Source organism: Dama dama, chromosome 22 (genome assembly GCF_033118175.1).
Source record: "Dama dama isolate Ldn47 chromosome 22, ASM3311817v1, whole genome shotgun sequence".
Taxonomy (NCBI): domain Eukaryota; kingdom Metazoa; phylum Chordata; class Mammalia; order Artiodactyla; family Cervidae; genus Dama; species Dama dama.
Genome location: NC_083702.1, coordinates 55,888,765 through 55,915,573, shown reverse-complemented (window position 1 = coordinate 55,915,573; position 26,809 = coordinate 55,888,765). Strand labels below are relative to the sequence as shown.

General features: G+C 43.0%; 2 protein-coding genes across 18 annotated transcripts in view; one reads left to right on the top strand and one right to left on the bottom strand.

The window, feature by feature from the left end:
* The window catches only part of LOC133044016 (uncharacterized), a 38,886-nt gene extending 13,365 nt beyond the window's left edge, over positions 1 to 25,521 (top strand). For all 3 annotated transcript variants that reach the window (XM_061125583.1, XM_061125582.1, XM_061125581.1), the window contains 2 exons: positions 128 to 244; positions 24,155 to 25,521. In XM_061125583.1, coding sequence (XP_060981566.1) covers positions 128 to 244; positions 24,155 to 24,381 — 344 coding nt within the window. In that variant the 3' untranslated portion in view covers positions 24,382 to 25,521. The remainder of the gene's footprint in view (positions 1 to 127; positions 245 to 24,154) is intronic.
* The window catches only part of ANKS1B (ankyrin repeat and sterile alpha motif domain containing 1B), a 1,085,637-nt gene that overhangs the window by 4,124 nt on the left and 1,054,704 nt on the right, over positions 1 to 26,809 (bottom strand). The window lies entirely within an intron of this gene.

Here is a 26,809-nt window from a genome sequence, read left to right as displayed (position 1 = left end):
CCATATTTTATCACCAAATCATTGTGCCCGAATGCCATGCCACACAGAGCCTGGGAGAAGTTCTTTTCTTCAGACCTTCAGACCTTCTTCATTCCCCTCAGGATGACATCTTGCTTCTCTCCTCCAGGTTCCTACTGCATTTCTGCCTTCTCTTTTGAGCACTGTCCCACCCCATCTTCTCTCACTGAGAAAACAAGACCTGAGTTCAACAGCACATCAATGAGCCGGATGTCTATGGGTTACAGTGAGTTTTCTTAAAACCACCGCCCCAGCCGAGTGCCGGCAAGGTCTGTCCCAAATTTCCACGCTGATGAACATCCTTAGATGTCTGTGTGTGGTTTCTCAAAACCAGAAAAACCTTGCTGATTTTGCATCTGTGACCCTGCCGCCTCAATCCAGGACACAGAACAGCTCAATTCCCATGACTCTGAGGGGGTCTGGTGGGGACTGTTCCCTCTTGATGGAGGAGGAGGGAGATGCAGGATGGCTGTCAGAGGCCCTGTGGAAGAACCTGTGGGTTTCCACCCTGACCAGAGTTTAGATCCATGCCAGACTGTTGGGAACTAGTCTCAGAGGACATGTCTTCTCTTTAGAGACACAGGTGAAGAAGCGACACCCTACAAGACAGATGTCTGCTTACTGGAGACGCTGAGCCTCACACAGCCAGCCAAGCTCTTCCTTCAATGAGCATGGGCCAGTATTTGCCTCCTAAGATGAGTCAGACCAGGAAATTAGCAATGTACCAACAAATGCTAGTGGAGGAGGGCTGAGCCCTCACGTCATCACCAGTGTGGTCCCCTGGAAAGGGGGCTCCGGGCATAACTGCCCCCACGAAGTCCGGGCTCTTGTCTTGTTCACAGCTGCTGTGGAGATAGATGGTGGTTGTCCATCTGTTGGTAGCAGGTTTTTGTGCTCTAGGCGGGCAGCTGGACTGAGGGAAAGATGGCAGACTCTGTGATTCTGTAATATGCAGCTTTTTGATTCTGGGACAAAGATGCTTAATGAGTGTGAATTCCTTTATCGTTAACCTAAAAACAAGTTCCTGAAAGTGAGATTTACTTACAGCTTCAGTGTCTTCAAATGAAGCCTATTTGAGCAGGTGAGATTTTTCACAAGACTATTATCAGAAGGCTAAAGGTTTTTGAAAGGTTCTCGTTAGAAGCTCTACCCTTTCTTTTAAAAGAAGTCCCCAGTGGTAGGAAACCACTGAGATGAGACACACAGACCCGACCAGCCCATGAGGTTCCTGCCAGGTGGCGTCTCCTTGTCTGGCTTGCATTCTCCATGATGTCTTGGCTTTTCATTTTATTTAGAATGCTTATTTTGAGAGTTGTTGTTTTATGATCTGTCAAGAGCTGGACATTGTTACCTTTCCTACGCTTTCTGTCATCTCGGTGTTTGAGGCTTCGATCCTGGATGCCAGCGACAGCCCGCAAGGAGCAGCTTCTGGGGCTTTGCTTGCAGAGAGTCCCGGGGCCCTTGAGGGACTCAGCAGATGGGACCTGAGGACGCACATCTGAATGGGGATGGGGGTTTGTTTCCCCTGCCTCTTCTTAATACCATCCCCACTATTTAGGATGGGAGGAGAGTTACTGTGACAGCAGGAGACTCAGGACCAAAAGGGATACCACAATCAGACCAGAGCGGCTTAGGTGACATGCCCTTCCTTCCTCCTCTGAGCCAGGCCTGCTGACCCCAGAGATGCTGCCTGGCATCCAGGGACACTGCTTAAAAAACCCGAAACCCCAATTAGTCTCTGCTTACAACATATCATCATCTTCACAACTGGGGAGGCCAGTGCCTGGCACACTGCAGGCATGCAGGGGATGCTTGTTTGCTGAATGAATGAATGAATATCTAAAGGCCAAGCTGGAGTAATAACACTACTAGTTATTACTATAGGTAGCACAGCTACTGTTAAAAAGTGAGGACTCTGCAGATATTAGGCACTGAACCAACCAATTAAAGTTTACCATAATCATCTGCAGTGGAATATCATTATCCTTATTTTGTAGATAAGGAAACTGAGGCTCAGAAAGGTTAATCTGACATCACAAGCTAGAAAGTTACAAAGCAGTGGTATGAACCAATATTTGTGACCCAGAAGTCCATGTTCTTTCAAACTAATTTGAAAAGATTTATATACCCCAATGTTCATAGCAGCACTTATTTACAATAGCCAAGGCATGGAAGCAACCTAAAGTCCATCAACAGATGAATGGATAAAGATGTGGTATATAAGGGAATATTACTCATAAAAAATGAAATAATTCCATTTTAACATGCATAGACCTAGCGATTAACATACTATGTGTAGTAAGAGATAAATATCATATGATATCACATATGTGGAATCTTAAAAAATGATACAAATCAACTTATTTACAAAACAGACTCTCAGACATAGAAAACTTACAGTTACTAAAGGGGAAGGTCAGGGAACAATTTGGGAGTTTGGGATTAACATACACACACTATATAAAATAGAAAAACAAAGGCCTACTGTATAGCACAGGGCTATATATACTCAGTATCTTATAATAACCTATAATGGAAAAGAATCTGAAAAAAGAATATATATAAAAGCAGATGCCTAGGTTGGTAACTCTGATTCAAACTGAATCTCTCTGCATCAATTCTGCCAATCCACTGTATTTTATATAAACACCTGGAATATTGTAAGTCAACTATGCTTCAAAAAAGGTATGTTCCCACCCTCCCCACATGTGGTAGCTTGTCTTCAAGGTGGCAGCCATCACTCTTCCGCTTTGCTCATTGCCACGGTGCTCACATTGAGAGGACTAGTCTGTTCTTTCACCTCCTTGAATCTGGATCAGCTATCCTGACTTTCCTAACTAGCAGAATGTGCAGAAGTGACATACTGGGACTTATGAGATTAGATTGTGAGGGTCTTGCAGCTTCTACCTGGACCTCATGGAACACTCACTCTGAGGGAAACCAGCCACATAGAAAAACGTCTCATCTTGAGATTACCATGCTGTATCTCCAAGCTGGCCAGGGGAAGAGGCTGCCTGTAGAGAAACAGCAGTTGCGGCCATCCCAGGCCAGGCTCCAGATAAATGAAGTGAAGGAGTGATACCGGACATTCAAGTGCCAAGAGATGCCACACCCAGGATCCCAGACAGATGGCCCCAGTGGAGGACCCAGATATCATGGAGCAGAAGAGAAGTGCTCTGCTCTGCTCAGATTCCTGACTCTCAGAATTGTAAGCATGATAAAATGGATGTTGTTTTACAGCAGTAAGTTTTGGGCGTGGTTTGCTAAATAAACAGCAATAGATAACTGGAATACCATGCAATGCTAAGGAAGGCTAGCTAGACCTCATTCAGGTGGCAGGAAGAGGGGATCAAGCTGCAAGCGGGGATGAACAGTCATAATTAGCAAGCCAACTCCAACAAAACAAAGTCCATGCACCATGACCAGGTTGGACTCACTGCGGGGTCAGTCACTTGGGAAGTTCAACATACACAAATTAATCAACGTGATACACATCAACAAAGACAAAAACCACACGGTCATCTCAACAGATACAGAAACAGCATTTGATAAAATTCAACAACATCCACTTATGATAAAAACTCTTATGGAAGTGGGTATAGAACTGATAAATTCAGCAAGGTAGCAGGATGTTAAGAGTAACATACAGAAATGGGTTGCATTTCTTTACACTAACAATGACATATAAGAAAGGGAATATAAACTATCTCAAAATTACATCAAAAAATATTTAGTAATAAACCTCACCAAAAAGGTGAAAGACTTACATGCTGAGAACTACAAAATGTTAATAAAGGAAATCAAAGACTATTCAAAGACATGGAAAGATATCCCATGCTCTTGGACTGGAAGATTTAATACTGTTAAAATGGCCATACTATCCAAAGCAATATACAGATTTAAAGTGATCCTTATCAAATTGCCTGTGACATTTTTCACGAAACTAGAATAATCCTCAAATTTATATGGAACCATAAAAGACTCAAGACTGCCAAAGCAGGAAACATAATTCTCCCAGTCTTCAGGCAATACTACAAAGCTACAGTAATCAAAAGTGTGGTATTGGCACAAAAACAGACATATGGATCAATGGACAGAACAGAGTCCAGAAATAAACCCATATACTTATAGTCAGTTAATCTACAGCAAAAGAATCAAGAACATACAATGGAGAAAAGACAATACCTTCAGCAAGCAATGTTGGAAAAGTTGGACAGCAGCATGCAAATCACTGAAGTCAGAACACACTCTCACATCATACACAGAAATAAACTCAAAATGGCTTAAAGAAGTAAAATATAGGACATGACACCATAAAACTCCTAGAAGAAAACACAGGCAAAACATTATCTGACACAAATCATATCAATGTTTTCTTAGGTCAGTCTCTCAAGACAATACAAATAAGAGCAAAGATAAACAAACGGGACCTAATCGAACTTCTAAGCTTTTCAGAGCAAAGGAAACCATAAACGAAATGAAAAGACAACATACAGACCAGGATAAAATATTTGCAAAATGATGTGGCCCATACAACTTGACTTCCAAAATATAAAAACATCTTATACAACTCAATAATGGAAAAAAAAAAAAAAAAAAGCCCAATCAAAAAGTAAGCAGAACACCTAAAAGGACATTTCCTCAAAGACAACGGCCAATAGGCATATGAAAGATGCTTAACACTGCCAATTATTAAATAAATGCAAATCAAAACTACAGTGGGGTACCACCTCACACAAATCAGAATGGCTATCATTAAAAAGTCTACAAATAAATGCTAGAGAAGGTGTGGAGAAAAGAGAACCCTCCTATGGCTGTTGGTAGGAATGTGAATTGGAACAGCCACTATGGAAAACAGTATGGAAGTTACTGAGAAAACTACCAATAGAACTGTATGACCCAGCAACACCACTCTTGTGCAGATATCCAGACAAATACATAATTCAGAAAGATACATGCACCCCTGTGTTCATAATAGCACTATTCACAATAGCCAAGACATGAAAATAACCTAAATGTCCACTGACAGATAATATATAAAGAAGATACTGTACATATATACAATGGAATACTACTCAGCCATAAAAAGAATGAAATAATGCCATTTGCAGCAAAATGAATGAACCTAGAGATTATCATACTAAGTGAAGGAAGCCAGAAAGAAAAATATTTATATGTGGAATCTAAAATATGACACAAGTGGACATATCTATGAAACAGACTCACAGAGAAAACAGACTTGTAGTTGCCAAGGAGGAGGAGGATAGGGGAGGGAAGGATGGGGAGTTTGGGGTTATCAGATGCACACTCTTATGGAGAGAATGGATAAACAAGGCCCTACTGTATAGCACGGACTTCCCTGGTAGCTCGGCTGGCCAAGAATCTGCCTGCAATGCAGGAGACCCTGGTTTGATTCCTGGGTCGAACATTCCCTGGAGAAGGGATGGGCTAACCACTTCAGTATTTGTGGGCTTCCCTTGTAGCTCAGCGGAGAAAGAAATGGCACCCCACTCCAGTACTCTTCCCTGAAAAATCCCATGGATGGAGGAGCCTGGTGGGCTGCCGTCTATGGGGTCACACAGAGTCGGCCACGACTTTAGTGACTTTGCAGCAGCAGCAGCTTGTAGCTCAGCTGGTAAAGAATCCACCTGCAATGTAGGAGACCTGGGCTTGATCCCTGGGTTAGGAAGAACCCCTGGCGGAGGGCATGGCAACCCACTCCAGTATCCTTGCTTGGAGAATCCCCATGGACAGAGGAGCCTGGCGAGTTGCAGTCCAGGGGGTCGCAAAGAGTCAGACAGGACTGAGCGACTAAGCATGCATTGGATAGCACAGGAAACTGTATTTAATATCTTGTGATAAACCATAATGCAAAAGAATATGAAAAAGAATATAAACTGAATCACTTTGTTGTACAGCAGAAATTAATGCAACACTGTAAATCAATTATACTTCAGTAAAATTTAAAAAATAACAGTACACAGTCACAGGAGGTAGGAGCCTCTACCCCAGCCCTGACCTTGGGAAAGCTAGCTGATGCTTGTGATCCGTTGGGTCACAGTAAGCACCTGGGTGTCCCTTCACATGCTGGCCCAAACCACAGACTTGACAACCACACTTTCATCTCTGGTTGCTACTTCGCTTGGGCATAAATCCAAACTCATTTAGTTTTACATTCACTACCTCCCATCCCTCAAATGCTGTAACCAGGTTGTCTCTGACCCTGGCTCCTAGCTTACTGGAAAATACCTGCCTTGGCCTTTCCAGCGTGACTCTTTTTTGAGATCACACTTATTACAGCAACTGACTTTGAGTACTGTCTACCTTACATAGACCGCAATGAAAGAAGGAAGCCGGAGTCACTGTATGTGTCTTCAGGGGGTGACTACTGGGAAGAGTATGCTCTGAGCCTGTTTTCTTCTTTCAAAATAGTAACACATATTTATAGTAACACATGATGTATGCACCTTACTGGATTTTATAGTAACACATGATGTATGCACCTTACTGGATTACTTTGAGAATCATTCATAATCACATTTACCCTAATGACAATATCAGCTAACTATTATTCATTGTGTGCCATGTTGCACATGGACTGTCTCATTTAATCCTAACAGCAACCCTGTGGAAGTTACATTAAACAGCTGTGGGGCCACTATCATCTCTGTTTTGCATGTCAGAGAATTAAGCTCAGGAAGGTTAAATAACTTGTTCATGAAGACAGCACCTGGCTGAGCTGGGCTCTAAATCCAGTTGTCCCAAGAGGCTGTGCTCTTGACCACTGTACCTTAGAATTAGACTTAAGATTGGCTCAGATGGTAAAGAATCTGTCTGCAATGTGGGACACCTGGGTTTGCGAAGATCCCGTGGAGAGGGAAATTGCAACCCACTCCAATATGCTTGCCTGGAGAATTCCACGGACAGAGGAGCCTGGTAGGCTACAGTCCATGGGGTCACAAAGAGTCAGACATAACTGAGCAACTAACACTTTCACTTCCTCTCTAAATAGAAGACTTCTGCATACCTAAATAGACATTAAAGAATACATACAGATGGCCATTAGGCACATGGAAAGATGTTCAACATTGCTAATTATCAGAGAAATGCAAATTAAAGCTACATACAATGAGGTACTACCTCACAGTGGTCAGAATGGCCATCATTCAAAGTCTACAAAGAATAAATGCAGCAGAGGGTGTGGGGGAAGGGAACCTTCTATACTGTTGGTGGGTACTATGGAAAACAGTGGTGGTTCCTTAAAAAACTAAAAATAGGGTTACTATATGATCCAGCAATCTCACTGCTGGGCATATATCCAGAGAAAACTGTAATTTGAAAAGATAACATGCACCCAATGTTCATAGCAGCACTATTTACGATAGCCAAGACATGGAGACAACCTAAATGTCTATCAACAGATGAATGGATAAAGATGTAGTATGCCTCTCTCTCTCTGTATATATATAGATGGATGGATAGATATAGATGGCTTCTCTGGTGGCTCAGACAGTAAAGAATCACCTGCAATGCAGGAGACCTGGGTTCTAAGATGTAGTGTGTGTGTATATATATACACACACATACACACAATGGAATACTACACAGCCATACAAAGAATGAAATAATTCCACTTGCAGCAATGTGATAGAGATGATCATACTACGAAAATAAGTCAGAGAAAGACAAATACCGTATGATATCACTTATATGGGGGAGTCTAAAGTATGATACAAATGAACTTATCTACAAACGGAGACAGACTCCCAGACCTAGAAAACAGACTTATGGTCAGTGAAAGGGAAAAGTGGGGGAGGAATAAATTAAGAATTTGGGATGAACAGAGTCACACTACTACATATAAAATAGATGAGCAACAAGGACCTGCTGTATAGCACAGGGAACTATATTCAATATCTTATAATAAACTATAATGAAAAAAATGTATCTATAACTGAATTGCTTTGTTGTACACCAGAAACTAACACAACATTATAAATTAACTATACTTCAATAAAAAAATAGAAGACCTCTTCAAACTCCTGAAAAAGAAGAAATATTAACGTTAAATACAGAAGCTCCTGGGTGACAGATGGATCTTGGCTGGTGAGGGTCCCATGCTTGGAGCATGTCTCTGTCAGGCAGGAGGTGTTCTCTAGGCAGAGGATGTTCTCTACAACTTCACAGGAACTGTTAACACAGGGATTCTCAGCTGGTGGCCCTGCCCCTTGCATGGTGAGGGATGATATAAGGGATGAAAGCCAACTTTTCCTCTCCAATGGAGTGTCTTTGGGGTGAAGGCAGGGAATCTCAATTCAATGGGGACACCTGTCCCAGGGGGCACATTACAATCTCCAAAGGCCTTCCCCTCTGCCACCCCTAGGATTTTGATCTGTGGATTACATGAGAGGACCACCATATTTTAAGGATAGATTTTAGGTATAATCCAAGGATGCAAACTTGTTATTCTGTGGAAACTAGAGAGGTCTGCAGGCCAGCCTGTATTTACCATGAGCTTCTTAAGGCAGCCAGGGCTGGCAGTTGAACGTCAATCACCATGGATATTTACCAAGCTACTTCCTTATGTCGAGGGCTGAGTCCTTGGTGCCAGGCCTCTAACAGGTGTCCAGGAATTGCCCCCTAAATGATGCCAGGGAGAGGGGGCTCAGGATACAGACAGAGAGGTGCCCCTCATCGTCCTCCTGCATCTCATCTGGTGCTCTCATCAATCTGGTGTCAGAATAACTGCTGCAGAGACTATAGGTAGCCTGTCCCCTAGGGAAAATTCTGGCCACCCAGGTAAATAATTTATATTAATTGGCACATCACTAGGATTTTTCTGTGTTGGAAACTCCTGGTTTGAAGAGCTTTTGGGCTCAAGGGTTCAATGGCATATTTGCAAGAATATTCATCACAGTGTTAAAAATGTCCTTAATAGGGAGTTGATTAAATATACTACATAGATCTACACAGGGGCTACTAGGCAGCCATTTAAGATGAAAACAGACACGTTTAAAAGACTGATTAAAAGACTCAGTAAAAATTATGTATACATAGAAACATAGATGGTATCTATGTGCATAGAAAATGGATATATATTAAAATGTTATTAAATGGTTATTGAGTGTTGAGATCACTGAGTGCTAAGGACAGTTTTTTTTATACTTCTTTGTATGTTTTGAACTTCATTCAAATGAAAATGAATAATTTTACAATCATAAAATAATAAGCTTTTGCATTTGAGAATTAAAAATAAGAGAAAATCTAGCTCATATCTATCACCTGCCTCTTTGTTCTTTGGCAGAGAGGGCTGGGAACTTCTCCAGGCAAAATCCAGACCCTGTTTTTTGGTGTTTCCGTGACTCACCCCCATGAACCAGTGGTGCTGGCCATCTATTTGGTCAAAAGTCTCATTTAAGCTCTTCAGTTTTCTATTGGATGTAAATTCTAGCATCTGCTCAGCTGAATTTTAGAATATTCAGTTCTTCCTTTAACCTGAAACCCCAATACCTCGACTCCAAGTCCAGAGCAAAAAGTCAACTCTTCTGTTCAATTTCTATCAAACCTAGCTGGAAAATGTTCTATGTGGACATTAACTTATGAACACATAGTCAATCCACTTTTGTAGCTGTGCTAGTTTTGATCCCTGCACCAAATTTGACCACCTGTGAACTTGAACCACATTCTACTTCCTCTCCTCTCATATAGATGATAAAGCAGTAGTAACAACTATCACAAGACTTTGCCAAGTACATCCCAGAGATGAGCTAAATGCCTGATGTGGATTATCTAACCCTCACAACCACCGTGTAGAGGAGGACTTATCTCCATTTTATGTGTGAGAAATTCAGGATTAGTGAGATTAACTTCGCCAAGTTCACACGGCTAGTAAGGGCAAGAGCCAGGATTCAAGCCCATTTCTGACTTTAGATAAGACTGTCTTGTGCCACCAGGCTGCCCTGCCATATTGTTTTCATAAATCCGCTGGTGTTCTGCCTCCACTTGCACTGAGGGACCCTCTGAAGAACTGTCTTATGTTTTGGAGATTTGGCATATGAATGTTGGTGAAGACACCATCACACAATATCCCCTCTTGGAGACCCAGGAAGAAAAGTTCTTTCACCATCACATCAAAAAGAATAAAATACCTAGGAATAAACCTAAGGAGGCAAAACAGCTGTACTCTGAAAACTATAGGATGCTGATGAAGGAAATGAAAGATGACACAGATGGAAAGATACACCATGGTCTTGGATTGGAAGAATCAATATTGGTAAAATGACCATACCTCCCCCAAAGCAATCTATAGATTCTATGCAATACCTATCAAATTACCAATGGCATTTTTCACAGAACTGGGAAAAATTTAAATTTGCATGGAAACACAGAACACCCCACACAGCCAGAACAACTGTGAGAGAGAAGCACAGAGCTAGAGGGATCCGGCGCCCTGGTTTCTGACTGTGTGACAAAACTACACCAATCAGAACAGCGCGGTGCTGGTGCAAAGACAGACGTTAGAGTGTCAGAGGACAGAAACAAACCCACACACTGTGGGCAACTAATCCACAACAGAACACAAAATGGAGAAAGGACAGTCTTTTCAATAAGCAGTGCTGGGAAAACTGGGCAGCTACATATAAAAACATGAAATTAAAACATTCTCTAACACCATATAAAAATGGACTAAAGACCTAAATGTAAGACTAGTATACTCTAAACTCCTAGATACTATAAAAGTCCTAGAGGAAAAATATAGGCAGAAAACTTTTTGACATGAATTATAGCAACATATATTTTTTGTATTCATCTCCTAGAGTAATGGAAACAAAAGCAAAAATAAATCGAACCTAATTAAACTTAAAAGCCTTTGCATAGCAAAGGAAACCATAAACAAGACTAAAAGACAACCTACAGAATGGGAGAAAATATTTGTGAATGATGCAACCAACAAGGCATTAATTTCCAAAATACACATATAAAGAACCCAATCAAAAAATGGGCAGAAGACTTAAATAGACATTTCTCCAAAGATGATATACAAATGGTCATTCAAAGATTGATGATTAAAAGATGCTCAGCATTGCTAACAGAGAAATGCAAATCTAAACTACAATGATGTAGCACCTCACACTGGTCAGAATGGCCATCATCAAAAAGTCCACAAATAATAAATGCTGGAGAGGGTGTGGAATAAAAGGAACCCTTCCACACTGTTAGTGGAAATGTAAATTGGTGCTGCTGCTATGAAGAACCGTATGGAGGTTCCTTAAAAAAAAAACACCCTAAAAATAGAAGCACCAGATGATCCAGCAATCCCATTCTTGGGCATATATCCAGAAAAGACAGGAACTCTTAATTTGCAGATACACGCACCCCAATGTTCAAAGCAGTGCTATGACAGTAGCCAAGACATGGAAGCAACCTAAATGTCCACTGATGAATGAATGAAGATGTGGCGCTCACACACAGACACTCACAGGACTCTTAGCCATAAAAAAGAATGAAATAATGCCATTTTCAGCAAGATGGATGGACCTGGAGATGATCATACTAAGTGAAGTCGGACAAAGACAGACAACTATCATATGTTATCACTTATATGTCAACTCTAACAAAATGATCCAAAGAACTTGTTTACAAAACAGAACCAGACTCACAAACATAGAAAACAAACATGGTTGCCAAACGGGGACCAGAGGGAATAAATTAGTAATTTGGGATTAACAGATACATACGACTATCTATAAAATAAATAACAAGGGCCTATACTATATAGTGCAGGGAACTATATGGAATATCTTATAATAATTTATAATGGAAAAGAATCTAAAAAAGGATATATACGTGTGTGTGTGTGTGTGTCTGGGCTACCCAGCTGGCACTTGCAGCAAAGAATCCGCCTGCTACTGCAGGAGACGCGAGTTTGGTGTGTATACCTGAATCACTTTGCTGGACAGCTGGAACTGCAAATCAACAATGCTTCAGTGAAAGTTCTTTCAGACGTCAGTCTCACTGAAGCTTTGTCTTCTGAGAGGACGAGGTATAGTCAACAAAGAAATATCAAGCACATGATGATTGTGTTTTCCTATTTACCTTGACTTCCAGGAAGCTCAGAGCCAAATCTCTGGCTCATTTCTAGAGACTACGTAGAATTCTGCGGTCTGTTATGCTGATGCTAAAAGTTTCCCCTGGGTCTTGATCTTCCTTTTAGTGTGTATTTCCCCTACTTCAGATCCATGTGTTATCTATTTTCAGATGTATCATTCAGATGTACATTCGTGTACACTGCCTTAAGTCCTATATGAAAGGAGACATAGTATAAATGCTGGCTGTTTGTTCACTTAAACATTTACTCAAGAGCTTATTTTGTTTAACTCTTTACTGAAAAGTGACTAACAAGGTACATCAGACATGAGTTCCCACATCATCTGGTGAAAGTGACAGAAAAGGAAGTGTGCTGAGAGCAGAGGGGACACCATAAAGGGACAGGGCTCTGCTGGCTCAGGCTGGGAGGCTGCTGTGTACAAGTGGGCCATTCTGATCTGTCCACGGGCACTTTCCCATTAGCACTGAAAATTCCCACTGCATTTTAGTGACGAAAATGGAAAGAACTAATCATTGTAGTCCATAGTCTCAGAAAGCTACAGGACCTGAGGATTTGGCTCCCAGGAGCCAGCAGAGGCAATTGCTGAGGTCAGCAGAGGCCGTCCCCACTTGAAGAGGGTGCAAACGACATGTGAGGAAAAGAGGGCTCTGTGCAAGGAAGCCCCGGGTGGGGCCAGGAAACTCGGGGCGTCAAGAGGAGCCTCTGCCTGTATCACCTGCCTGGGCAGTGTGTGCCCGGGGCTGCCTGCCTCTGCACCGTCACTGCTGCTGAGGGGAAGGCAGTAAGCACGGGGTCTGGTCCTGGTGACCTTCAGCTCCTTCTCCGCCTGGGAGCTCCAGGAGCCTCTGATTAGAAGCTGCTGTCTTTACCCAACCAATGACGGATTCAGTTTAGAGATGTATGTACAGTTGATCCCAGGTTTAAACAACAGCATTTTACCAAAGGCTGGACTGCAAGTCTCATTAATCCACCAGCCGGTGCACAAAGATGCAATGCCCAGGGGCCCGGCTTTCACCACGGCAACAATCACCCCAAAACACCCTAAATGGCTGCGGTTTCTGTCTGGTATCAGATGGCTTTTATTCTGGCCATGTGCCCTTCTCTTACCTCTCCCTTTGCCTGGGGAGTTTACTGCTCATCCTTGAGGAATCACCTGGGCCATTATATCTTCTGGGAGCCTGCCCTGAATCACCCTCCCCAGCGCCCCAGGCCTGAGACAGGTGCCTCCAAAGTGCCCTGGGCACGTGCCAACTGATCGTGTGGCATTTACTAGGATTTTCTTTTTATAGGTCCAACTCCCCCGGCCAGCTGAGTTCCTTGAGGGCTCTGCTCTCATTTGACTCCATCTCTAGGGCTCAGGACATAGCAGGTGCTCAAGCTGCCCAGAAGGTTCCTAAGATAAGGGGATTTGCCCCCAAGGGTAAGATAAAAGTAACAGGGTGGCCAGAGCCAGTTCTGTCTTCTTTCCCACAGGCAGACCTGGGTGAACAAATGCTGAACCAATGCAGGTGATGCCCTTTGGGCCAAAAGACAAAGGCAAGTGTTTTACAATATGTGTCTGTGCAAGATCTCCATAAAGAAGCCATACTTCTCCTTTAGCTGTATTTTGCTTGTGTGTCTTGTTTTTTTTAAGAACCAGGGTAGGCTTCATCTACAACTTGCTTCACCCACGTCTTGAGGCAAAAATAACTGAAAATATTCTGGGCATGTTCACAGAATTCATTGATATCTCCTTACCTCTACCTAGTTAAGTCTCTCAAGTAAAGTCAGCAATTTCATCTCGACAGATTATATTTACAGAATGGACTTCCCAGGTGGCGCTAGTGGTAAAGAACCTGCCTGCCAGTGCAGGAGACCTGTCAGGAAGATCCCCTGGAGGAGGGCATGGCAACCCACTCCAGTATTCTTGCCTGGAGAATCCCATGGACAGAGGAGCCTGGTGGGCTATAGTCCATAGAGTTGCAGAGAGTCAGACACCACTGAAGCAACTTAGCACACACACATTTATAGAAATAAACACTGCTTAATCACAGGTCTTCAGCATTTAGAAATTAAATATTAGGCATCCCGCTAAGATGCCTGTCTAGTCCAGGGCTGACATGGCAATTGGATAAAACACAGAGAACCTCTTTAGGGTTAATTCCAACTAACTAAAAGTCATGAAATTAATATTTCTCTCTACATGTAACAGGGGTCTATGCAGAAGTTTTGAAAATACATAAAGAAATTAAAAAATTCTACTGCTGGGATACAGCCACTGCTATATTTTGGTTTATTTTATATTTGTATATATCCATGATTACTTTTATAAGCTATATGAATATTTATAAAAACAAAATTAGAATGATACTTTATGTGCAGTTTCACGAGTTGCTTTTTCATGCAACATTAAATCATGAATGATTTTTGCATGCCAATAAATGGTCTTCAAGAACCAGATTTTTAAAGGTAGCAGAGCGTTCCGCTACATCTACTAAGGTTTAGAGTCATGCCTCGCCCCGAGTCCATGAGGGTCAGCAGCTCAGTGAAAGACTGAGAAAGGAGGTTGGGCCCCAGCTCCGTAAGTCAGGACTTGCTTTCTCATCAAGGCCCAGGTTCCCTGCAGCATGCACGTCCTGTGGTCACCGGTTCACACGGAACCGCAGCCCACGGAGGCTGGACGGCAGGCCTCTCACTCCTTCGCCAGAGGGGCTGGCCTGCCTGGGCAGAAGGGGAGCCTGACCCATCTCTGTCATGTCACTCAGCAGAGATTTGGGGAAAGGGTGTGCAGGAGGGAGGTTTGCTAGATTTCAACTTCTCCCTACTCTTCAAAAATAAAAGCTCTGAATAGAAGCTACTGTAAACCCTTCACCAACTCGTGATGCCTCTGAAAAGGGGCACTTACCAAATTTTAACCCTTTTGAAAATCTTTCTCAAAGGGACAAGTCAGTTGATAAAAATGAGTTTTTCATTGCTTATGGCAGATGCCCGTCTAATGCCTGACCTCATCTTTCCAAAGTGCATTAATGCACTGTTGCATCTCCAGGAGGACCACGTGTTTTCATACAAACTCAACATTCAAACTTGATCCCCTGCTCTGGGTGCTCCTGCCCTGCTGGGGGCTGGCACAGCCACATGGTCAGGATTTGACTGCAACTGTCTGTTACGTCTAAAACTCAACATTGAAAAAACTATAAGCTCATGGCTTCTGGTCCCATCACTTCATGGTAAATGGAAGGGGAAAAGGTGGAAGCAGTGACAGATTTCCTCTCTTGGGCTCTAAAATCACTGTGGACAGTGACTGCAGCCATGAAATTAGAAGATGGTTGATGGTTGCTTCTTGGCAGGAAAGCTATGATAAATCTAGACAGTGTGTTACAAAGCAAAGGCATCATTTTGCCAACAAAGGGCCATTTAGTCAAAGGCTATATTCTTTCCAGTAATCATGTATGGATGTGAGAGCTGGACCACAAAGAATGTAGAGTGCTGAAGAATTGATGCTTTTGAACTGTGGTTCTGGAGAGGACTCCTGAGAGTCCCTTGGACAGGAAGGAGATCAAACCAGTCAATTCTAAAAGAAATCAGTCCTGAATATTCATTGAAAGGACAGATGCTGAAGCTGAAGCTCCAATACTTTGGCCACCTGATGAGAACAGCTGACACATTGGAAAAGACCCCGATGCTGGGAAAGATTGAAGGCAGAAGAGGGTGAAAGAAGATGAGATGGTTGGATTGCATCACTGATTCAACAGACATAAACTTGGGCAAACTCTGGGAGCTGGTAAGAGGTAGGGAGGTCTGGCATGAGAGTCCATGGGCTCTCAAAGAGTCGGACATGACTTGGTGACTAAACAACAATAATAATCTACTAGGTCCCTTTCGAGAAATCTGTTTGCAGGTCAAGAAGCAACAGTTAAGAACTGGACATGAAACAACACACTGGTTCCAAATTGGGAAAGGAGTATGTCAAGGCTGTATGTTTTCACCCTGCTTCTTTAACTTATATACGAAATGCCAGACAGAATAAAGCACAAGCTGGAATCAAGATTTCAGGGAGAAATATCAATAACCTCAGATATGCAGATAACACCACCCTTATGGCAGAGAGCACAGGAACTAAAGAGCCTCTGGATGAAAGTGAAAGAGAGTGAAAAACTTGGCTTAAAACTCAACATTCAGAAAACACATATACACCCATGGCTGAGTCATGTCAATGTATGGCAAAAACCTCCACAATATTGTAAAGTAATTAGTTTCCAATTAAAATAAATAAATAAATTTAAAAAAACCTCAACATTCAAAAATTGAAGATCATGGCATCTGGTCCTATCACTTCATGGCAAATAGATGGGGAAACAATGGAAACAGTGAGACTTTATTTTCTTGCGCTCCAAAATCACTGCAGATGGTGACTGCAGCCATGAAATTAAAAGACTCCTTGGAAGAAAAGCTGTAACAAACCTAGACAGCATATTAAAAAGCAGAGCCATTGCTTTATGGATAAAGGTCCATCTAGTCAAAGCTATGGTTTTTCCAATAGTCATGTATGGATGTGAGAGTTGAACCATAAATAAAGCTGAGCATCAAAGAATTGATGTTTTTGAACTGTGGTGTTGGAGGAGACTCTTGAGAGTCCCTAGAACTGCAAGGAGACCCAACCAGTCCATCCTAAAGGAAATCAGTCCTGAATATTTATTGGAAGAACTGATACTGAAGCTCCAGTCCTTTGGCCACCTGATGCGAAGAACTGACTCATTGGAAAAGACCTTGATGCTGGGAAAGATTGAAGGCAGGAGAAGGGGACGACAGAGGATGAGATGGTTAGATGGCATCACCGACTTGATGGACATGAGTTTAAGCAAGCTCTGGGGGTTGGTGATGGACAGGGATGCCTGGCATGCTGCAGTCCATGGGGTCACAAAGAGTCAGACATGACTGTGGACTGAACCCTTTTGAAACTCTGAGATCTTAGGGAGCAGGGCCATGTAACTGACTCAGGGTAGTTAGTTCAGTCGCTCAGTTGTGTCCAATTCAGGGTAGGCACTCTATAAATGTAGAAATTGTGGGGTCCTATCCCAAGGCCACAAGTGCGAGGCTTTGTACCAAGGCCAGAGACACAGAATCCAGAACCAAGGCCACCTCTGAAGCTGACTGAGCCCCTTCGTAACCGTCGCCAAACGCTCCCGTCCACCCTGATCATCACCAGCAAGCTTCCTGACCCTAAATGAGACAAAAATGCCTACCCCCGTACTTAGCCTATAGCACCCAAACCAATCACCTAACACCATCCTTCCAGCAGGAATTTCCTTTGTCTTGAAGCTATAAAAGTTGACTATTAACCCACAGAAAGCCTCTGCTCTCCCTTGAGCCCGCCCGCTATCCTAGCAGCATCCTACCGGCTCTCTCTGGGTGTCAGGAGGTCAGCCCACTGCATTTGCAGCGCCTGTATTACCTCTGCTCCCTGCTCTTAATAAACTCACTCCCTTCTGAAATGCTTTGTCTGGAAATTCTTTTCCAACTTGCGCTTGAACTGGCAGGACAGAAATGTGTTTTATACAGGCTTGGATTTTCCCCTCAGGTGTAGGACACTGCGGCAGCAAATATATGTTATAAACCAAAGCCTCACACAGGGTCTGGTAAGAAAGACCACAAGCACCACCATAACTGCAGCTGCACCTCCCTGCCCGCCCCGGCCGCTCAGATGGACTGAACGCCATGTGCCATGTGTCCCTGAGCAGACGTGGACCTGTGTCATCTCACTGAATCCTCACAGTAACCCCAGGAGCAGGCTGCTGTTATCTCTAGTCTACAGATGAGGAAACAGCTAAGAGGCATTCTTGCCCAAACGATGAACCTAAGAAGTGCAGACCTGGGATTTGAAACCAGGCTGATTCTGTCAATATTGTGAACGTGATCATACTACCCAAAGCAGTCTACAGATTCAATGCAATCCCTATCAAATTACCTAATGGCATTTTTCACAGAACTAGAACAAAAAATTTCACAATTCGTATGGAAACACAAAAGACCCCAAATAGCAAAAGCAATCTTTTTTTTCCCCCCATTTATTTTTATTAGTTGGAGGCTAATTAGTTTACAATATTGTAGTGGTTTTTGCCATACATTGACATGAATCAGCCATGGATTTACATGTGTTCCCCATCCCGATTCCCCCTCCCACCTCCCTCTCCACCCGATTCCTCTGGGTCTTCCCAGTGCACTAACCCTGAGCACTTGTCTCATGCATCCAACCTGGGCTGGTGATCTGTTTCACCCTTGATAATATACATGTTTCGATGCTGTTCTCTCTAAACATCCCACCCTCGCCTTCTCCCACAGAGTCTGAAAGGCAATCTTGAGAAAGCAGAATGGAGCTGGAGGAATCAACCCTCCTGACTTCAGACTATCCTACAGTTACAGTCATCAAGATCACATCATGTTGGCACAAAAACAGAAATATAGACCAATGGAACAAGACAGAAAGCCCAAAGATAACCCACACACCCATGGGCACCTTATCTTTGACAAAGAAGGCAAGAATACACAATGGAGAAAAGATAATCTCTTCAATAAGTAGTGCTGGGAAAGCTGGAGAGCTATGTGTAAAATAATGAAATTAGAACACTAACACCATACACAAAGATAAACTCAAAATGGATTAATGACCTAAATGTAAGACCAGAGACTATAAAACTTCCAGAGGAAAAAATAGGCAGAACACTCTTTGACATAAATCACAGCAAGATCCTCTACGACCCATCTCCTAGAGTAATGGAAATAAAAACAAAAATAAATAAATGGGACCTAATTAAACTTAAAACCTTTCATACAGCAAAGGAAACCACAAACAAGATAAAAAGACAACCCTCAGACTGGGAGAAAATAATTGCAAATGAATCAACTGACAAAGGATTAATCTCTAAAGTATATAAGCAGCTCATGCAGTTCAATATCAGAAAAACAAACAACTCAATCAAAAAAAAGGGCAGAAGACCTAAACAGATATTTTTCCAAAGACATACAGATGGCTAATAAACACATGAAAAAATGCTCAACATCACTTATTATTAGAGAAATGCAAATCAAAGAATTGATGCTTTTGAACTGTGGTGCTAGAGAAGACTCTTGAGAGTCCCTTGGACAGCAAAGAGATCAAAACAATCAATCCTAAAGGAAATCAACCTGAATATTCACTGGAAGGACTGATGTTGAAGCTCCAATACTTTGGCCACTTGATGCAAAGAGCTGACATTAGAAAAGACCATGATGCTGGGAAAGATTGAGGGCAGGAGGAGAAGGGGGTGACAGAGGATGAGATGGTTGGATGGCATCACTGACTCAATGGACATGAGTTTGAGCAAACTCTGGGAGATGATGAAGGATAGGGCAACCTGGTGTGCTGTAGTCCATGGGGTTGCAGAGTCAAACATGACTTAGTGACTGAACAACAATAAGAAATCAAAACTACAATGAGCTATCACCTCACACCGGCCAGAAAGGCCATCATCAAAGCTACAAACAGTAAATCCTGGAGAGGATATGGAGGAAAGGGAACCCTCCTGCACTATTGGTGGGAATGTAAACTGATACAGCCACTATGGAGAACAATATGGAGATTTATTTAAAAATTAGGAATAAAACTGCCATATGACCCAGCAATCCCACTACTGGGCATATATCCTGAGAAAATCGTAATTGAAAAAGACACATGTACCCCAATGTTCATTGCAGCACTATTTACAATATCCAGGACAGGGAAGCGATCTAGATCCTTGACAGATGAATGAAAGTTGTGGTACAGACATATAATAGAATATTACTCAGCCATAAAAACAAATAAAGATGAGTCAGTTCCAGGGAGGTGGATGAACCTAGAGCCTGTTGTACAGAGTGAAGTCAGTCAGAAAGAGAAAAACAAGTATCATATATTAACACAGATACATGGAATTTAGAAAACGGTACTGATGATCGTATCTGCAGGGCAGGAACAGAGACTCAGACATGGAGAACAGATTCATGGACACAGCGGGGGCAGGAGGGGGTCACAATTTGACAGCGTAGCACTGAAATACATACATCACCACATGGAAATTGCTTAGCTAAGGGGAAGTGTGTGTAGTGCAGGGCGCTCAGCTTGGTGTCTTCAACAGTCTACAGAGGCGGGGCGCGGCAGGAGGTGGGAGGGGGGCTCAGGAGGGAGGGAACACAGGCATGCCTGTGGCTGATTCATGCTGACGGATGGCAGAAACCAACACAAGACTGGAAAGCAGTTATCCTCCAGTTAAAAATAAATAAATAAATAAAAATGCCAGACTGGTTCTAAAGACCTCAACCCTAGACATGACATCTGATTTTCAGGTACACAGGAGGAGGTATAACGAATACATGTATGAATACTGTAAAACAATCTGTGAGAAAAAAAATCAGAATGTCTACTTTCTTTCTAATGTAACATAAATTGGGATTGATTTAAGGTTCTGATACCATCCAGCCCCTTGAAAGTGAAAGTGTTAGTCACTCAGTTGTGTCCAACCCTTTGTGACCCTGTGGACTGTAGCCCACCAGGCTCCTCTGTCCATGGGATTCTCCAGGCAAGAATACCGGAGGGGGTTGGTTGCCATTCCCCTCTCCAGGGGATCTTCCTGACCCAGGGATCGAACACAGGTCTCCTGCATTGCAGGCAGATTCTTTACCAGCTGAGCCATCCCCTTATCCCGCGTCCCCTCCCCCCCAAATAGGAATAAGAGAGAAAGTGATTTATTTTCTTAATATTTTTTGGTTTGCTTAATTCTCAACGATTTATGCCAATGGACAGGATGTACTGATAGACGCAATCTATTAATTTAATCTATTTTCTGTTTTTTGGCAGTGGCAGAGGGTGGGGTTGGGGTAAGGTGGTGGTATGTAAGGGCCGTAAGGCTGGGAGTGCTGCCATTTTTATTCAATCACTGATCTTGGGAGCAGGATCTCTACTGCCACAGACCTGTTGGTGAATTTTAGGGGCTGTGCCAGGGAGAGGCTTCTACTTAAGAGTAGGTTGCTCCTTTGTAAGTGGGAGACTTGCCAGGGAACGTGTTACAGTCCCATCTTAAGGGCTCCATGCACTTCAACATTTTCTTACACGGCCACTCCAGTATTCCTGCCTGGAGAATCCCATGGACAGAGGAGCCTGGTGGGTACAGTCCATGGGGTCACGAAGAGTTGGATATGACTGAAGAGACTTAGCATGCACACACATTGCTTTTTAGACATGATGCTATTGCACACTTAACAGGCTACAGGACACTGTACACATAATTTTTATATGCACTGGGGAATCAAAAAATTCATGTGACTTTCTTTATGGTGATACTTGATTCATTGCAGTGATCTGGAAAACCAAACTTGCGGTATCTTTGAGGTTTGCCTATATTGTACATTTGAAAGATACTGACAGAGCAGATCCTGATTCTTATCACACATACACACGAAAGCCCTTGTGTAAGGATGTGAGGTGATGGCTGTTAACTAAACTTATTGTGTAGCACATGTATCAAATCCTTGTGTTGTACACCTAAAACTCATACCGTGTTATATGCCAACTGTATCTCCATTCAGTTCAGTTCAGTTGCTCAGTTGTGTCCGACGCATTGCGACCCCATGAATCACAGCACGCCAGGCCTCCCTGTCCATCACCAACTCCTGGAGTCTACCCAAACCCATGTCCATTGTGTCGGTGATGCCATCCAGCCATCTCATCCTCTGTCGTCCCCTTCTCCTCCTGCCCTCAATTCCTCCCAGCATCAGGGTCTTTTCCAATGAGTCAACTCTTCGCATGAGGTGGCCAAAGTACTGGAGTTTCAGCTTCAGCATCAGTCCTTCCAAAAATACCCAGGACTGATCTCCTTTAGGACGGACTGGTTGGATCTCCTTGCAGTCCAAGGGACTCTCAAGAGTCTTCTCCAACACCATAGTTCAAAAGCATCAATTTTTCGGTGCTCAGCTATCTCAATTAAACTGGAGAAAAAGAAAGGGCTCAGGAATCTCACTTTCATTAAACTGATCACAGTGTGGTTGACTCTGGTGTTCTTCTTCCCCTGCACTTAAGTTTGCTGATACTTAGTGATGGAAGAGGTCTATAGAATGCGGTCCGCCAGCCTGCTGACCACATTTTCCTGCATTCTGTCATCTCTCTTCTTTCAGTTTGGATCCTTTCACAGCCCACATTCAACCAAGAAAGCACAGGAAAGAGGAATCCTCGTCTCCCCCACACACCACCCACGGGCATCAAGACTTTGACTTTCCCTACATATTTCAGAACTAGTCTAAGCTTCACACACTGAAGATTATAGAAATTGGGAGTTGCATGTAAGAGAAAAATGAGCATGGTTAAAAATCCCAAAGACCACAAACATGTTCTTTATAGAGGTGAGAATTAACTACAGTTTAGTGGTGGTCATTGCTTTTAATGCTATTTAAACAAAATAAACATTTCATACTGTAAAACTATTGAATGAGATCCCTCCCAGATTTCTAAAATAAATCTGACAGTTTCACAAAGAATGCATCAAAATCTTTCTGATCTACCTGTCTCCATTCTGTGACCTAGATGTCTGGACTGAGTGAATAATATATAGAAGACGATAGTTTCCAAGTGATCTTGATTCTATCTATCTGTTTCTTTTGGTGGCTTTTTAAGGATGATCACTGCAGCCTTGGGATTTAGTGGCCCCAGAGACAACCCATTCTCCCTCTTGTCAGCCCAACAGCATGAAAGTCCCCTTCACTCATTGGAGATAAGGGTTGAGGAGAAGGGTTTCTCTGGTGGTCCACTGGTTAAAAATCCACCTGCCAATGCAGGAGACTCGGGTTTGATCCCCAGTCCAGGAAGATTCCGCGTTCCAAAGAGAAGCTAAGCCCATGTGCCATAACTACTGAGCCAGCACTCTGGAGCCCGAGAACCACAACTATTGAAGCCCCTGCGCCTCAAGCCTGTGCTCCGCAACAAGAGAAGCCACTGCAATGAGAAGCCAGCGCCCCACAATGAAGAGCAGCCCCTACTCACTGCAACTAGAGAAAGCCCATGCGCTGCGATGAACACCAGCACAGCCTAAAATAAATAAGTCTTTCAAAAGGAAGAGTGGAGGAGAAAAAAACTGAATTTGTTGTTTCAAGCCTCACAACTCTTAGACTCATGAAAGTGTTAGCCACTCAGTCGTGGCCAACTCTTCGTGACCCCATGAACTGTAGCCCGCCAGGCTCCTCTGGTCCATGGAATTCTCCAGGCAAGAAGACTGGAGTGTCCATTTCCTTCTCCAGGGGATCTTCCCAAACCAAGGATCGAACCTGGGTCTTCTGCACTGCAGGAAACTCCTAGACTCATAACACACTTTTTTTTCCCTACCCAGGCCTATTCTCTTCCCCCAAGTTTTCACTGCCTGGAAGGTGGGGGCTGGGCGGCCTCTTGTTCAGAAGCGGGTGAGGCATGTCCCATTAGAGAGGTGACTAGGAATCAGCTGCCGCCACAGTGAGTCTAGAATGCAGAGCAGGTCTGGGGTTTGCTGGTAGGTATAATGTGTGTGTATGCTGTGTGCTTAGTCGTTCGGTTGTGTCTGACTCTGCAACCCCATGGACTGTAGTCCACCAGGTTCCTCTGTCCATGGGGATTCTCCGTGCAAGAATACTGGAATGGGTTGCCATGCCCTCCTCCAGGGCATCTTCCCAACCCAGGTCTCCTGCGTTGGAGGCAGACTCTTTACCATCTCAGCTACCGGGGAAGCCCAATGAAGTATAATAGGCACTGGCTTTTCTTGGGAACACTAATTCCATTTCTGATCTAGTCTTTTTTAAATTGTCATCTGCCTGTCATTTAAAACTGAAAATATCACAAGCTGAATTTAGTGTATTAGGTTGGGGCAAAAGTAATTTTAGTTTTACCACTGTTGAACTTTGTCCTTTGAAATTGGAATACATTCTTAAATAAATGTGGTTCTGCCATACATCATTTTAATGCGCATTTCTTGCTTTATGTTTTTTGGCTAATGACATATTACTTGGTGTTTATTTTAGACTACAGAAATGATGTTAGACAAAAAGAAAAGTTGAGCGATTTTTTATTCGAGTTCAAAATGGTCATAAAGCAGCAGAGACAACTCACGTCGACAATGCATCTGGCCCAGAAACTGCTAATGAATGTAGAGTGCAGTGGTTATTCAAGAAGTTTTGCAAAGGAAATGAGAGCTTTGAAGATGAGCAGTGCCGTGGCTGACCATCGGAAGTTAACAATGACCAACTGAGAAGATCACTGAAGCTGATCCTCTTACAACTACATGAAAAGTTGCGCAAGAACTCAACGTTGACCTTCTATGGTTGTTTGGCATTTGAAGCAAGCTGGCAAGGTGAAAAGGCTCACTACGCGGGTGCCTCGCAGCTGACTAAAAATTAAAAATTGTCATTTTGAAGTGTCCTCTTATTCTATGCAACAACAATGAACCATTTCTCAGATTGTGATGTGTGACAGGTGAATTTATATGACAACCAGCAATGACCAGACAACTAGTGATGACCAGCTCAGTGGTTGGACTGAAAAGAGGCTCCAAAGCACTTCCCAAAGCCAAACTTGCACCAAGAAAAGGTCATGGTCACTGGTGCTCTGCTGCCCATTTGATCCACTGCAGCTTTCTGAATCCTGGTGAAGCCATTTTATCTGAGAAGTATGCTCAGCAAATTGATGAGACACACTGAAAACTGCAATGCCTCAGCCAGCACTGCTCAACAGAAAGGCCCGTTCTGTTGTCTTCTCCATAACGCCTCCCGATTGCACGTTGCACAACCAACACTTCAAAAGTTGAATGAATTGGGCTACAAAGTTTTGCCTCATTTGCCATATTCACCTGACCTCTCATCAACTGACCTCCACATCTTCAAGCAGCTTGACAATTTTTTGCAGGGAAAATGCTTCCACAAGCAGCAGGATGCAGAAAATGCTTTCCAAGAGTTTGGAATCCTGAAGCATGCTACAGGAATAAACAAACATTTCTTTTTGGCAAAAATGTGTTGATTGTAATGGTTCCTATTTTGACTAATAAAGATGTGTTGGAGCCTAGTTATGATGATTTAAAATTCATGGCACGAAATTTAAAAATTGCGGTCCAAAACTGCAATTACTTTTGTACCAACCTAACAGATTCTTAGGAATGAGAACAAGCTTAGAGAAGATAAAGCGAAACATTTTCTGAAGTGTGTTCCGCAGAACGCCAGGCCCGTGAGGAGCTCTCCTGGCAGGAGGCTCCCATGGCCAAATGACCTGGGAAAAACACAGGCACTCCACCCCCTCTGGTGTCTCAGCCTTCGGAGGGCTCTGCAGTGCCTCAGTAAAGGAACTATGTTAAATTCCCATGCTTGCTTTTGTAGGGGGGCTTGAGCTTCCCTTCCAAGACCACAGGATTTCTATGCGAAAAAGGTTCTGAATTTCAAATCCAACTCTCTGTAAGCTGGAAGGTCTCCTATCACTGAATTTTCTTGATAATAGGAGATATTCAGAAAAACTTGCTGTGACTCATAAAAGATCTACAAGCTGAAAGTAGCAATAACTGCAGTTACAAATGTGTATGTTGTGGCAGGGGGTGGTGGGGGGTAAGAGGGTGGGCTGAACTGGGAGAGCTGCGCTGACACGTGTACACTGCGTGTGTAAAACAGACGGCCGGGGAAGCGGCTGTGGAGCAGGGGGCCGGGCCTGGGGCTCCGTGGTAACCCAGACGGGCGGGATGGGTGGGGGTGGGAGGGAGCCTTAAGAGGGAGGGGATATATATACATACAGCTGATTCATGCTGTTCTACAGCAGAAAAACACTGTAAAGGAATTATACACCAATAAAAAGCAAGCAAATGTATACTCAAAACACAGCAGCTGAAAGACGAAATGTGTACTGGAGGTATTATTTTGCCATTTGGGCAGCCTGGGGGACTGATTCATATCAAAAGAATGTTATCGCTTCAAGAATGGACTGAATATTGAACTGCCCTACATAAAGACATGAAATCCGTGCTCAAAGAGGCTTTTTGTGTGTGTGTGTGTGTTTGCAAACAAAGCTTGGGGCATCTCAAAATTGCTCAAAGGCCCAGGTCAAGACTGGTGCCCTTTGTGACTATTTTTGAAGTTCACCTAGAGAGGATTAAAATGGTGGATTCATGGCGTAAGATGAAAATCCTTTGGAGCTGATACCAGACTCCTAAGCTAGTGAATGTCTACATTAAATCAAACATCTGGATGAAAAGATAAAAGGTGAAGCAATTCTCCACATGTTTTCAAAATGTATCAGGGACATTGTGTTGGTCTTAAAACCAAACAGTTGACTATTTTCCCCCTATATTTCGCCTCGGAATTCTGGCATCACATATACACCAGCTGAAAAACTCAAGGGGCCAGATGGCCCACGGGTATCATTTTTAGTTTGAATAGAGAACACTGTTTTAGATTCTCTTATGGAGGCAAATTATATATTACTCTAAAACCAATTTAGAAAGAAACACTGCAATACCCAAGGGAAGGCTGGAATTCATCCTGACAATACTGGAATATTAATGCTGACACTCAATGAAAACACTATATAGAAGCAATAGACCAACAGAAGGCCTACAGAGTCTATGCTTTCTTTCTGTATGCTTCTGTTTATTTATTCTTCTAGTTTTTTTCAGTTCTTTTGCAAGGGCAGTGGGAAAACGT